The sequence below is a fragment of the Myxine glutinosa genome, chromosome 10 (assembly GCF_964187855.1).
Source record: "Myxine glutinosa chromosome 10, kmMyxGlut1.1, whole genome shotgun sequence".
NCBI lineage: Eukaryota > Metazoa > Chordata > Myxini > Myxiniformes > Myxinidae > Myxine > Myxine glutinosa.
The window spans coordinates 118,644,849-118,659,271 of record NC_136270.1 but is presented as its reverse complement, the minus strand read 5'-3'; the positions used below and the strand labels follow the sequence as shown (position 1 = coordinate 118,659,271).

The following is a 14,423-nucleotide window of genomic DNA, read 5'->3' as shown; positions in this document are numbered from 1 at the left end:
TTCCTTGGCACTGTATCAAAGACGGCTCCTACGTAAGCACGTAAGGCGGTAAGTGTCGTGAGAGGCGAAGTTTAACGTGATAGGCCGAAGCAAAGTGTAATGGGTGTGGCATAGCGTGAAGGGAGGAGCAGCCCGAAGCTTCGGCATTGAGGGGTGGGCGGAGTAAAAGCGAGATGGGAAGGGAAAAACAGTAGGGCGGAGTAATACGTGATGACGCAGCATTAGCGTGATGATGTAATGACGTTGTAGAGGCGAGGCGGGGCGGGGATTGAGGAGGAGGCGGTACAATGTGTGATGGGATGTTGATTGGCGGGTATCCTGAGGTAATTTTGCATTCCCTGTTTCTGGATGATGTGAGCTGCGTGTCTTACTGGTTCGCTGGTTGATTTTTTTTGTTGAAGAAGCGAGACGAGAAGGGCTCGATGAACCCGTTTGACTGGAGTCGTCGGGTTCGTTTGGGCGTGCCACTGAGAGGTGGAGTGAGTTTCAATCGGCGCTGAGAAACAAACAATAAAGCGCAAGATGATGTTCGAGTCGTGAAAACCAGAACAGGAAGTGCGACTGCATTTCAGGGTACTCTGGTGGTCGACTCGGCGTGTTTGTTGCTTGCATCCCCGGGTATATGAATAGTCGGACGGGTCTGCTCTGTCAGCCTGGTCTGTTTGGGAGGTGAACCCACGGTGGATGGTTTGCTACCTCAAAGCAGGCAGGTCGACCACTTCGTAACAGGCGGTAGACATGAGAACGATATTAACATGAGCGAGTCCGAGGTTGGCACGGTCGAGTCCGAGGTGGACAGGGTCGAGCCCGAGGTGGACAGGGTCGAGTCCAAGGTGGACAGGGTCGAGTCCGAGGTGGACAGGGTCGAGTCTGAGGTGGACAGGGTCGAGTCCGAGGTGGACAGGGTCGAGTCCGAGGTGGACAGGGTCGAGTCCGAGGTGGACAGGGTCGAGTCCGAGGTGGACAGGGTCGAGTCTGAGGTGGACAGGGTCGAGTCTGAGGTGGACAGGGTCGAGTCCGAGGTGGACAGGGTCGAGTCCGAGGTGGACAGGGTCGAGTCCGAGGTGGACAGGGTCGAGTCCGAGGTGGACAGGGTGGACAGGGTCGAGTCTGTGGTGCACACGGTCGAGCCCGAGGTGGACAGGGTCGAGTCCGAGGTGGACAGGGTCGAGTCTGAGGTGGTCAGGGTCGAGTCAGAGGTGGACAGGGTCGAGTCCGAGGTGGACACGGTCGAGTCCGGTGATGACAAGGTCGAGCCCGAGGTGGTCAGTGTCAAGTCCGATGAGGGCAAAATGGTGGGTGCAGACGCGCTTGCCAAACAAGGTGACGAAGTGCATCTTCAGCAGGTGGAAGGTAGCGATGAGATGGATGGTCTAGCTTCGGTAAGTGGAAGGGACAGCGATGTGTGGGGAAGCCTTGATGAAGATCAAGAGCATCGGTTGGATCGACCAATCACCACGTCAAGTCCTGCAAGGTGAGGACCAGGTCTGGGTGTTGTAACTACCCCATGTGAATCATGTGACGGTGTGTGTGGTTTAATGTGGTTTTCGAGCTTGGTACATGATGGTGCTGTCACTTACATGATGGTGCTGTCAGTTACATGATGGTGCTGCACTTACATGATGGTGCTGTCACTTACATGATGGTGCTGTCACTTCCATGATGGTGCTGTCACTTACATGATGGTGCTGTCAGTTACATGATGGTGCTGTCACTTACACGATTGTGCTGTCACTTGCATTTTGGTTCTCGTCGCTTACATGATGGTGCTGGCACTTGCATTTTGGTGCTGTCAGTTACATGATGGTGCTGTCAGGTACATGATGGTGCTGTCAGGTACATGATGGTGCTGCCACTTACATGATGGTGCTGTCAGGTACATGATGGTGCTGTCGCTTACATGATGGTGCTGGCACTTACATGATGGTGCTGTCACTTACATGATGGTGCTGTCACTTACATGATGGTGCTGTCACTTACATGATGGTGCTGTCACATACATGATGGTGCTGTCACTTACATGATGGTGCTGTCACTTACATGATGGTGCTGGCACTTACATGATGGTGCTGTCACTTGCATTTTGGTGCTGTCACTTGCATTTTGGTGCTGTCACTTGCATTTTGGTGCTGTCACTTGCATTTTGGTGCTGGCACTTGCATTTTGGTGCTGTCACTTACATGATGGTGCTGGCACTTACATGATGGTGCTGTCACTTACATGATGGTGCTGTCACTTACAATTTGGTGCTGTCACATACATTTTGGTGCTGTCACTTACATTATTGTGCTGTCACTTGCATTTTGGTTCTCGTCACTTACATGATGGCGCTGTCAGTTACATGATGGTGCTGTCAGTTACATGATGGTGCTGTCAGTTACATGATGGTGCTGTCACATACATTTTGGTGCTGTCACTTACATGATGGTGCTGTCACTTACATGATGGTGCTGTCACATACATTTTGGTGCTGTCACTTACATGATGGTGCTGTCACATACATTTTGGTGCTGGCACTTACATGATTGTGCTGTCACCTACATGATGGTGCTGTCACTTACAATGTGGTGCTGTCACATACATTTTGGTGCTGTTACTTACATGATTGTGCTGTCACTTGCATTTTGGTTCTCGTCGCTTACATGATGGTGCTGTCACTTACATGATTGTGCTGCCTGTCACTTACATGATGGTGCTGTCACATACATTTTGGTGCTGTCAGTTACATGATGGTGCTGTCACATGCATTTTGGTGCTGTCACTTACATGACTGTGCTGTCACTTGCATTTTGGTTCTCGTCGCTTACATGATGGTGCTGGCACTTGCATTTTGGTGCTGTCACATACATGATGGTGTTGGCACTTGCATTTTGGTGCTGTCACTTACATGATGTTGCTGTCACTTGCATTTTGGTGCTGGCACTTGCATTTTGGTGCTGGCACTTACATGATGGTGCTGTCACTTGCATTTTGGTGCTGTCACTTGCATTTTGGTGCGGTCACTTGCATTTTGGTGCTGTCACTTGCATTTTGGTTCTCGTCGCTTACATGATGGTGCTGGCACTTGCATTTTGGTGCTGTCACTTCCATGATGGTGTTGGCACTTGCATTTTGGTGCTGTCACTTACATGATGGTGCTGTCACTTACATGATGGTGCTGGCACTTACATGATGGTGCTGGCACTTACATGATGGTGCTGGCGCTTACATGATGGTGCTGTCACTTGCATTTTGGTGCTGTCACTTGCATTTTGGTGCTGTCACTTGCATTTTGGTGCTGGCACTTGCATTTTGGTGCTGTCACTTACATGATGGTGCTGTCACTTACATGATGGTGCTGTCACTTACATGATGGTGCTGGCACTTACATGATGGTGCTGGCACTTGCATTTTGGTGCTGTCACTTACATGATGGTGCTGTCACTTACATGATGGTGCTGTCACTTACATGATGGTGCTGTCACTTACATGATGGTGCTGTCACTTGCAAGATGGTGCTGGCACTTGCAATTCAAAAGCTAGAAGGTGATTTGTTTTTTTAGATCAAAAGGTCAAAAATCAAGGTTGCATAAAATATCAATGGGGTGAGGACTTTGGGTCACAGGGGGTCAAAACGGGAAAACTTTTTTAAATTTAAAGTTTGATATTGTGTCCGTCATACCTGGTGGAACTTTTTGGCATCTTTCAACTTTGCTTTAGATGGGAAGTGTGAAGATTTGTGATAACATGCCATTGTTACGGATCCGTCACTTCCGCCTTTGTTGTTATTATGTACATGTAGGATTTTTAGTTTCAGGTAATATTGTTAAGATTTTTGTGTGAAATGGAGATGACTTTAGTAAAAGGTAACAAGAAATGTTTGTGAAGGAAAAATGAAAATGCGGCAAAGGAACCGGAAGAGAAGGAGGAAGAAGAGACAGACATGAGAGAGATACAGCCATGAATCGCATCGAGGCTGCGAGCGGACTTTTTTTGATATTGGTCGCAAATGAGTTGAGGCTTCTCGGGGGAGGGATTGCCCGCAACATCGTCCTATATTGCGATTGCAATTAAACCTGCGTCTCAGGTTTTATTACCAAGTATGAGTTATTGTTGGAGAAAAATCAAGCACCTCCATTACAGGCTGGTAGGCCATTTTGTCCTCGAAGAGACTGTCCGCATGGTGCATCTTGTTTTGTCATTGGGATTTCCATATCGACCTCATCATGTTGATTGCCGTTGGTTCCCATATCGGCTCCATTCCCATATCGACCTCTCACCTCGTAACTCCTCTTCCGCCGTCGTGCCGATACCGGCCTGTTCTCGTCGTTCTGCATGGACTTTGGGGAATGTTACATTCCAGTCACGTTTGGCGTGTCGTGAGTTCATTGCTTTGAGAGAATTGGGGAATGATGGTACCATCATATGTATTGTTCATTTGATGCAAGTAACATTTTCATTGTACTTGCTTTAAGAGTGTTATTATTGTGTATGTGAGAGTTCTTAATACAATTACATGTTTTGTTCTACAATTGTATTCGGGTAGTTTTACCGTGGTTTATTAGAACACTCAAAATAACAAATCGTTCTGCCGTGTTCCCTCTCAAGACTCTGAAATGCACTGTAACCGGGGTTTGGGGAGGAACACGTAACAGAAATTGGGGGCTCAACCGGGATTGAATTCCCTAACATTCTCAAATTTGCCATTCCCTAACATTCCCAAATTTGAAAATTCCCTAACATTCCCAAATTTGAATTTTTTTGTGTGAAGGTTAACAGGCTTGCTAACAAATCATCACAATGGTGTTTGACTTGGAAAATTTTGTGACGTCCCCTAACGAGGCACAGTTCCAGGCGTTAAAAAGATCGGAACTTAGGACGTTGGCCAAATACTGTAACTTAGAGGTCTGAGTTAATATGAAGAAGGCAGAGATTCAGACGTTGGTGGTAGAATATTTAGTGGGAGAGAAAAAATGGGAAGAGGTAGCATTGGATTGGTTACCAGAGGAAAAAGGAAAAATGGAGCTCTGGAAAATTGAGATGCAACTGCAGAGCCAGGAAAGATTAACAGAGTTGGAATTGGAAGAGAAGAGGCAGCAACGAGAGGAAAGGAAAGCAGAAAAGGAATGAGAACTCGAGGAGAAAAGAGCAAAAGGAACGAGAACTCAAGGAGAAAAGAGCAGTGGAAAGAGCAGAGGAAAGGAAAGCAGAAAAGGAACGAGAACTCGAGGAGAAGAGAGCAGAGGAAAGGAAAGTAGAAAAGGAACTTGAGGAGAGAAGAGAAGAGCAGAGGAAAGAGCAGAGGAAAGGAGAGTTGAAAGGGACTTAAAGGAACGGGACGTGGAGTATCAGAGGGAAATTTAACTCGAGGAGCTTGAATTACTGGGAGGACGGAGAGAAATCTTATCCGTGCGGATAGTTCGACAACATGTCAGAACTCTTGGAATATTGGTAGGCATGTAAGACTTGTTCCACCCTTTAATAAGTTATTTTTACACTTTGAAAAGGTGGCTCAGATGTTAAAATGGCCTGTGGAGTCGTGGACTATGTTAGTACAAAGTGTTCTGGTGGGTAAAGCTCAAGATATATATTCTGCTTTCCCGATTGACCAATGTGCAGATTATGAGACAGTCAAGAAAGCCACCTCAAAGTCTATTGGTCCCCGAAGCTTACCGTCAAAAATTTAGGAATGCCAGGAAGCGGGAGAATGAGATCCATGTGGAGTTTTCCAGAGAGAAGGAAACTATGTTTGATAGGTGGTGTGACTCGAAAGAGATTGGGGAAGATTTTAACCGTTCACAACAATTTATTTTGGTGGAAGAATTTAAACAGTGTGTCCATGTGGACATTAAAGTTAATTTGCATGAAAGAAAAAATACCGGAGTTGTATGAGGCAGCAACAGTGGCAGATGACTATGCCTTGACGCACAGGATTGGGGTTTCACAAACCTAATTTCCCGCCTAGAGGTAGCCAGGGTAGTTACATTAAATCAGGATTGGAGAGCAAATTCTCATGGAGGCGGCCCAGAGAGGAGTATCGAGCAAAATGTGGTACCTCAAATTTTAGTAATCAAAAGACTGACTGTCCAAGGCAGACCTACCTTCCAGGGGGCCCGAGGCAGACCTACCTTCCAGGGTGCCCGAGGCAGACCATGGGATTTTCCCCTGGACCTACTTGCGCTTTTTGTAAGAAATCTGGGCATTTGATGTCCCAATGTTACGCCCTGACAAGGAGAAATCAGGATCGGAGTCAGGCTAGTTCAACTCCGAATGCGTTGGCCATTGCAAAGAACTCTGCATGGGAAATAATGTATGTTAATGATTGTCATAGGTTTCTCCCTTATGATGTCATAATTCCCAATGTCCCTGCTCTCAAATGTTGTACTTGTGTGCTTCCCCCTCTCTCCCCATCTTGTCTCCCGCTCCCTTTATTTCATCTTATGTGTCCGTTTTTTTTGTTTGTTTGTTTTTGTCATTAATGTTAACTCTTACATGAGCCTCGATCTTGTATCCCAAAAAAATAAATAATAATTCCACGGATGCAGAACAAACCTTCATCCGATCATGATGAAATTTCTTGAGCATCATCTATGGATAAATTGGTGGAGGGAAAAAAACAAAAACGATCGGTCACATGGTTCGGCCGCCATATTTGTTTTCACACAAAAGCCGTAAAAAACACTAAAACATGTCCTGGCGAGGGTCTGCAATCTCTGATTGCTTTTTCTTGTTGGATTTTGTTTAAACATTGCATTCAAACTTTATGCCTTTACATTTGATTTTCTCATTCTTGATATTATTGATTTATTCTTTCCACAGGTAAAGATGGTGAGGTCTTGACCACTTAGAATCCAAAAGCAGAGCTCCCAAATTGCTGCCAGGTTTGAAGGGACCACTCGGGAACGGTTCAGCACCATTTTGGGCAGGAATATTTCAGCAATGAGCCAATTCCTACTAAATAAGCAAACAGTTTGCAAACGTCACCGTGATTGATTGCCATTTCCACAGTGTCAGCCTCTGGTGGTTGCACAAATCTATGGAGCGTATATAAGGAACATCTCCATGAAGTCTTCAGGCATCTTTGCTCTTGAACATGTGGTTCACCCTTTTGAAAGAAGCAAAGCTGCCTCCTTATAAGCTTCATATACATGTATATGCTCCACCGAGTCATTGAGAACAGGTTTGTCGAATTCTAAAAAGGGTCATCTTTTCTTCTCCATGTCACTTTTCACTGCACCGAGCCATCTCGGTCTCGGTCCGCCCCTTGAACAACCGAAACATCACGTTTGTGGCAAATACATTCTTTGAAAACAAAATGCACTCCACGGCGTGTTCATCGTCCCCGGTCTCAATGGTGGCACCGTACATGATGCACCATCTGTTTAGCGAGATGGAAAATGTCTTCGAGTGATATTCTGTGCCATTCCTCTTGGAGAGCTTTAGCATCATTGTGTAACAAAAGATGGTACCGGTGTATGTCCTGATGCAGTCGTGCAACACCTTCAAAAAGGATCTTCAATTGCATGAATGGCTGGGACAGATGTATGAAGTGTGTGTCGTGTTTCACAAACCGATACTGCACTGTATATGTCCAATCAACGGTGGCATTGTGATTCTGAAATATCTCGTTATAAATACGGATACATGAGCAGCATCAAGGTGTAAAGTTTGTCATCTGAGATGCATAGATGATACCCAGAGACCCTCTGTCCTTAAATGTGGTGATGGTTCCTCAACTATGTCAGCTGAGCATTTCTCAGCCCATTACTCTACTCAAGTGCACTGAACAGCTGGCACGATGCATCCACGGTTCAGTGGTCCATAGGGTTCTTCTTCATGCATTCCCCTTCCATCTGTTTAAAAGTGTGAAACATGACTTGGGAGGGTGGGGGGGGGGGGGGGGGGGTCCAGAAATCCACTTTTGGGATTGTGTAGCATTGAGTATCACATGTTTGATGCTCTTCTTGTCTGTAATTACATGCCTTGTGAAAGGGACCTTGTGAACTACCAAATCGGGTAGTGTGCAATGCCTAGGTCATAGTTGTGGTGGACCCTGTGATATTGTCCATTGAACTTATGCTGTGTATTTAATGCAAATGTTCTCTTTGTGTCGGAGATGTGCTTGGTCGTGGCTTAAAATTACATTCTTATCATTGATTTTTAGCAACTAGTCCAGTTATTGAATCCTACAGACCCTCATGTGTCTTACACGAGTGTAATTGTGTAAGAAAAAAAAAGTGTCATTTTAGCTCTTATACGAGCCTCGATTCTGTATCCCCCCCCCAAAAAAAAGTGCTTCGTCTCGTGTTTGATCAATTGATCTAGTTATCCCAGGAATGAATGAAAATGATGTTCCGTTCCAAGTTTTCAGGAGCTGAGGCCAGATCGATTGAGAAATTGACTTTTCAGCCATCTCCAGATATTGATGCTTGAGTAATATCCAAATGGTGCGAGGTGCGAGGAGAGCTCCGCGGGTGAAGTACCAACCGAGAATGAAGGTGTGGAGGTTGAAAGAGGTGACAGTGAGGGAGGCATTAAAAGAGAGGCTGAGTATGGTAGAGGATGATGTGGTTGAGCTTGAAAGTGGTTGGATGTCAATGAATGATAGTCTGTTGGGAGCCGTTGGTGAGGTATGTGGATGGACAAAAGGACCACCGAGGCACTCGGAAACATGGTGGTGGGATGATGAAGTTGGAAAGAAGATTGACGAGAAGAGGAAGAAGTTCAAGGAGTGGCAGAAGGCGAAGGCTACGGGGGCAGAAAAGGAAGAGCATGAAAGTTATAAGGCAGCCAAGAAGGCTGCAAAGAAAGAGGTAGCAAAGGCGCAGGAGGCATGTAGGCAAATGTTCGGAGAACGCTTGGATTTGGAAGAGGGTCAGAGAGTGGTATTCAGGATTGCAGAGCAGATAGCGAAAGAGAGGTGTGATGTGATGGGGGTGAGTTGCTTGAAGGATGAAGTGGGACAAATCGTTGTGGACCCAGATGGAATTAAAGGAAGATGGAAGAGATATATGGAAATACTGTTGAATGCAGAGAATGAATGGGATGGCAACATAGAGAGTAACCCAGTTTTAGGACCGGCAGAGAAGATAACCGAGAAGGAAGTTGAGGAAGCGATTAAAGCAATGAAGAGTAGAAAAGCGGGAGGGCCGACGGGAGTTGTGGGAGATATGTTGAAGGCAGCGGGAAATTGGGGTGTGAAGACAATGACAGAGATCTGCAATCTGGTGGTGAAAGAAGGCCGCATTCCAGTGGATTGGGAACTGAGTACCCTCGTCCCTCTATAAATTCCAAATTTGGGAATTTTGGGAATGTTAGGGAATTCTATCCCGGACGAGTGTTATTAGGGAATTTAATCCCGGATGAGGACCCAATTTCGAGCCCCCGAGCCGATTGGACGAGCCCCCAATTTCAATTTGGGCCAATTTTGGATGAGTTCCCAATTTCTCGGACGGAAAGGTGACCCTCTGGAGTGTGGCTCGTATCGAGCGATAAAGTTATTGGAGCATGGAATGAAGGTATTGGAAAGGGTGTTGGAGAGGAGGATAAGGAAGAAAGTGAAGATTGACGAAATGCAGTTTGGATTTATGCCAGGAAGAGGAACGACAGACGCGCTTTTTATTGTGAGGCAGTTGCAGGAGAAGTGCATGGAGAAGAGGAAGAGGTTGTTTCTTGGGTTTGTTGATCTGGAGAAAGCATTCGCTAGGGTTCCACGTGAAGTAGTGACATGGGCATTGAGGAAGTTAGGAGTGGAGGAATGGTTGATCAGAGTAGTGATGGGAATGTACAAAAGAGCACGCACAGCTAGCTGTAAGGACGAAGGACGGGATCAGTGGTGAGTTTGAGGTGAAGGTGGGAGTGCATCAGGGGTCGGTACTATGTCCACTACTATTTGTAGCTGTGATTGAGGTGCTGGCTCGGAACGTAAAGGAGGGTTTACCATGGGAGTTGTTGTATGCATATGATCTGGTGTTGATTGCAGAAAGTATGGATGGACTGAAGGAGAAGATAAACAAGTGGAAGGAATGTATGGAGACGAAAGGTCTGAAGGTGAATATCGGAAAAACAAAGGTGATGGCAAGTGGTAAAGCATGTGGTGAGGTGGAAAGAACTGGGAAGTGGCCATGTGCTATGTGCAGGAAGGGTGTCGGAGTGAACTCAATTCAATGTACAATGTGCGCTGAGTGGGTTCATCAAAAATGTAGTGGTTTGAGAAGGGTCGTTAACCAGTGTGGCAGCTACATTCAAGTGTAAGGTGTGCACAGAGGGAGCTGCACATGGAGGAAATGTTGAGTTGGATCTTGGAGACGGTGTGAAGCTGGAAGGTGTGAAAACATTTTGTTACCTAGGAGACGTGCTGAATGGAGAAGGTGGATCAGACGGTTGCTAGAGTGAGATGTGCATGGAAGAAGTTTCGGGAACTGAGTGGCGTGCTGACGAGGAGGGGAGTGTCGTTGAAGCTGAACGGAAAGGTGTATGCTGCATGTGTGAGAAGTGTTATGATTTATGGGAGCGAGACATGGGTAATGAACATAGAGCAGCAACGAAGGCTGGAAAGGGTGGAAATGCGAATGGTTCGGTGGATGTGTGGGGTACCCTTGAGAGAGAGGAAGTCAAATGATGAATTGCGAAAGATAATGGGAATAGAGCCTGTGATGGATGCTGTGAAGGGAAAGTTTGAGATGGTTTGGTCATGTGTTGAGGAAGGATGAAAGTGACTGGTTGAGAAGAGTGATGGAAATGAATGTGGAAGGAAGTAGAGGACGGGGAAGACCGAGAAAGACTTGGCTAAAGATGGTCGAAGAAGAAATGCGGGCAAGGGGGTTAACAAGGAGAGATGCAGAAAATATGGCAAAATGGAGAAGATTGTCATGGGGACCGCAAGGCTAACCCCCTCTCTTGCAGGGAAAATGGCCTTTAAAATGCCTGTTGTTGTGTTGTAGTCATAACCAAATGACCTGATGATGTTTGGGAGGATTTGGATGTTTGAGACAGACAAATGGTTAATAGACCACAAAAAGGATGAGCAGATGTGAGGGATGATATGGGATGTTAATGAGTTGCTGTCTCATACAGTGCCAAAGCTGCAGGAGATATTTAAGGAGATGGCCTTGATGTCATGGTTGCAGTCACAGCACTTTTGTGTTGTTGTTTTGGAGCGGCATGTTGAGTATTGAGTAGCCAGGCCATAATTGGGTTGCTGATTAGGGAATTGATTATCCCCATGCTTTTTTGAAAAGAAAAAAAAAACCCAGCGATAATGCAATCAGCTCCGTCCGTCACACAACCTCCTCCTAAACGGTTGGGCAGAAATGCACCAAATTGGTAGTTATGATCACTACATGGCAAGAAGGTGCAAGAGAAGTGTCAATAGTGCCTCGCCACCCTGGGACTGGGTCAAAAGGTCAAATACAGAAAAATGCAATTACGGGCACTTTTTGTTTTATGCCTTCACCGACAAAATCACCGGAAGCATTATGTTTTTGGGTTGTCCGTCTGACCGTCTGTTCGCCTGTCTGCTTTTGTTGCCGCTATAACTTAAGAACGGCTGAAGAGAACTGAGTCAAACTTGGTGCAAGTATGTACAGTCGTGGCCAAAAATATTGACACCCTTGCACTTTTTTTCAAATAATGCACCATTTCTTCCAGAAAAATTTTGAAATTAAAAAATCTTTTAGTATCCACATATGTATTTCTTTGGTTTGCAGTGGAACAAAACAAAAAAAGTCTTAGGTTATTCTACACAGAAATCCTAAAATGGCCTGGATATTATATTATTGGCACCTTTTAGAAGTTGTTAGAAATAATTAGATTTCAAGCAGGTGATTCTCCTTTACTTTGGAATTGAACTCACCTATGGTGAGTTGCAGGTGCCTATAAAAATCACTCATTCAATCAGTTTGAATGGAGAAAAGGAGTCATTCTGCTATTTTGTGTCACTGTGTGTATGCAGTGAGCATGGAGAAAAAGAAAACCAGAGAATTGTCTGAGGTCAGACAAAAGATTGTAGCCAAGCATGGACGATCTCAAGGCTACAAGTCCATCTCCAGAGACCTTGATGTTCATGTGTCCACCATACGCAATGTTATCAGGAAGTTTAAGGCCAATGGCAATGTAGTCAACCTCCCTGGACATGGCCGCAAGAGAAAACTTGATCGAAGATTGCAGCAAAGGAGTGTTCGAATGGTGGAGAAAGCACCTCGATCAACTGCCAAACAGATTCAAGCTGACCTTCAGACACAAGGTACAACAGTTTCAACTCGCACCATCTGTCGCCAACTCCATAAAAGGGGGTTCTATGGTAGGAGACCCAGGACTGAGAGAGACATAAGAAAGCTTGACTGAAGTTTTCCAAAACACACCTGATCAAGCCAAAATCCTTATGCGAGAATGTCTTATGGACAGATGAGACCCAAAAAGTGCTTTTTTGTAAAGCACATAATCTCTACGTTTACAGAAAACAAAACAAAGCCTTCAAAGAAAATAAAATTTTCCCTACAGTCAAACATGGAGGAGGTTCAGTGATGTTTTGGGGTTGCTTTGCTGCCTCTGGCACTGGGTGCCTTGAATATGTGTGTGGCATCATGAAATCAGGAGATTACCAAGGCATTTTGGTGAGCAATGTTCAACCCAGTGTCAGAAAGCTGGGTCTCCGTCGAAAGTCATGGGTCTTGCAGCAGGACAATGACCACAAACACACTTCAAAAAGCACCCAGGAATGGTTCAAGACAAAACGTTGGACTGTTCTGAAGTGGCCAGCAATGAGTCCAGATCTAAATCCCATTGAACACCTGTGGGGAGATCTGAAAACAGCAGTTGGGAGAAGGCACCCTTCAAATCTGGGAGAACTGGAGCAGTTTGCGCAAGAAGAGTGGGCCAAACTACCAGTAGAGAGGCGTAGGAAGCTCAGTCATGGCTATAGGAAGTGCTTGACTGCAGTTATTTTGTCCAAAGGCTGTGCTACCAAATATTAAGTCTCGGGTGTCAATTTTGTCAATGCCATTTCTTTATATTTTCTGATTTAAAAGGATATATTAAGTTCTGAATAAAAAACAAAGGTTCTGTAATATTAACAGTGAAATAAAGAATAATTGTGGAGACCAAATACTTTTGTCAATTTCAACTTATTTTTCGAGAAAATTGTGAGTTATTTGAAAAAGAGCAAGGGTGCCAATATTTTTGGCCATGACTGTATAATGATGTAAAGATTAATTGGTTAGATTATGGGGTGAAGAGGTCAGAAGTCCCGTTGGGTAACAATTCTGTTACCAAGCTAACTTGTGAACCAGTGGTGGAATTTTGACCAAACCTGGTTATAAGTATATTGTTAAGGTATTGGCACACGTGCCAAGCTCTTGAGGTGTGTACTGTGACCGGCTGCCACTACTGACTTTGAGGCCTTCAGGCCATGGATAACTCCGTGGACTGACAGGTTGTTAAGCAACCGCGGACACCGGTTGGGATAATTAGGTCTAACAGGGTCCTCTCGACTTTTATGTCATGTTACCCATCGGTGACCTAATGACCTCAGCTGAGGTCCGCACCCTCAGCGCACCCGTCTTCCAACAACTACTACTATTACGACGACCGAGGGAATCATGAGTGAACGCTGGCTAAACCATTACCGAGGCGAAACAGCGGGGCAGAACACACGTCTATCCACTATGCACACACCACGTTGGATCAATGAAAGAAAGGACGAGAACAAAGGAGATGGAAAATGCACAACTAATATTTATTCCACTGAAGAGAAGAAAGAAAGAATAACAGAACGAAAGAGGCAGTTTGCAGTATGGATGACTCCTTGCTTACCTCACACAACCAGGCCAGGTTGTGTCAGATCAAATAATATAAACAGGGATTGGGGGTTAAGGATGGGGAAGATGGGTGCTGGATTGTTTATGCAGTGTCAGAATTATGTGGTGGCGCTGTGTGCTACGTCAAGGACTCTGTGGTGCCACTGCGCCCTCACCTTGCGTTCCCCTTGCTTCGCTCCGGGCCCAGCGTAGCTTGTATTGGACCCGGCGCGACACAACATAGCTCATTCTGGCAAGTGATCCTTCGAGCACGCAATGCTTGTAATGAACGATCCGTCCTTGGCACATACACCACAACCACGAACCAAGACGCCTTCTGGGCATTATACCGCCATGCCATGCCAAGCGAGTACAGCACATGTGCGTCCGATGGAGGGCAGGGCCCTTGAGGCAGCTGTGGAAAATCCCCGCATCACTGTGGAGATCCTCAATGCAGCACCCAGCTTCTGCACTCGTGCAGCAGCGAGGGAAAGCCCTCAACACCCCCCCACCCCCCCCCCCCCCCCGTGCAAAAAATGTTTCTTTGTACAGTATGTAGGTCGAATGACTCAGCGTTCTTATTCCTTGTAGAGTACGTGTTTGAAAAGCATCGTACCATGTGATGAATGTTGAGGTGCAGGGAGGTAG

General features: G+C 45.8%; 1 protein-coding gene across 4 annotated transcripts in view; it reads left to right on the top strand.

Annotated features, from left to right (window-relative positions):
• The first annotated feature begins 202 nt into the window (after positions 1–202).
• The window catches only part of LOC137433829 (BCL2/adenovirus E1B 19 kDa protein-interacting protein 2), a 73,612-nt gene continuing 59,391 nt past the window's right edge, over positions 203–14,423 (top strand). The window contains exons 1-2 of one of the 4 annotated variants that reach the window (XM_068126215.2): positions 619–1,052; positions 1,086–1,474. In XM_068126215.2, the coding sequence (XP_067982316.2) occupies positions 756–1,052; positions 1,086–1,474 (686 nt within the window). In that variant the 5' untranslated portion in view covers positions 619–755. Of the gene's footprint in view, positions 1,475–14,423 lie in introns of all 4 variants that reach the window. The other 3 variants (XM_078786032.1, XM_068126214.2, XM_068126213.2) reach the window with 3 other exon arrangements.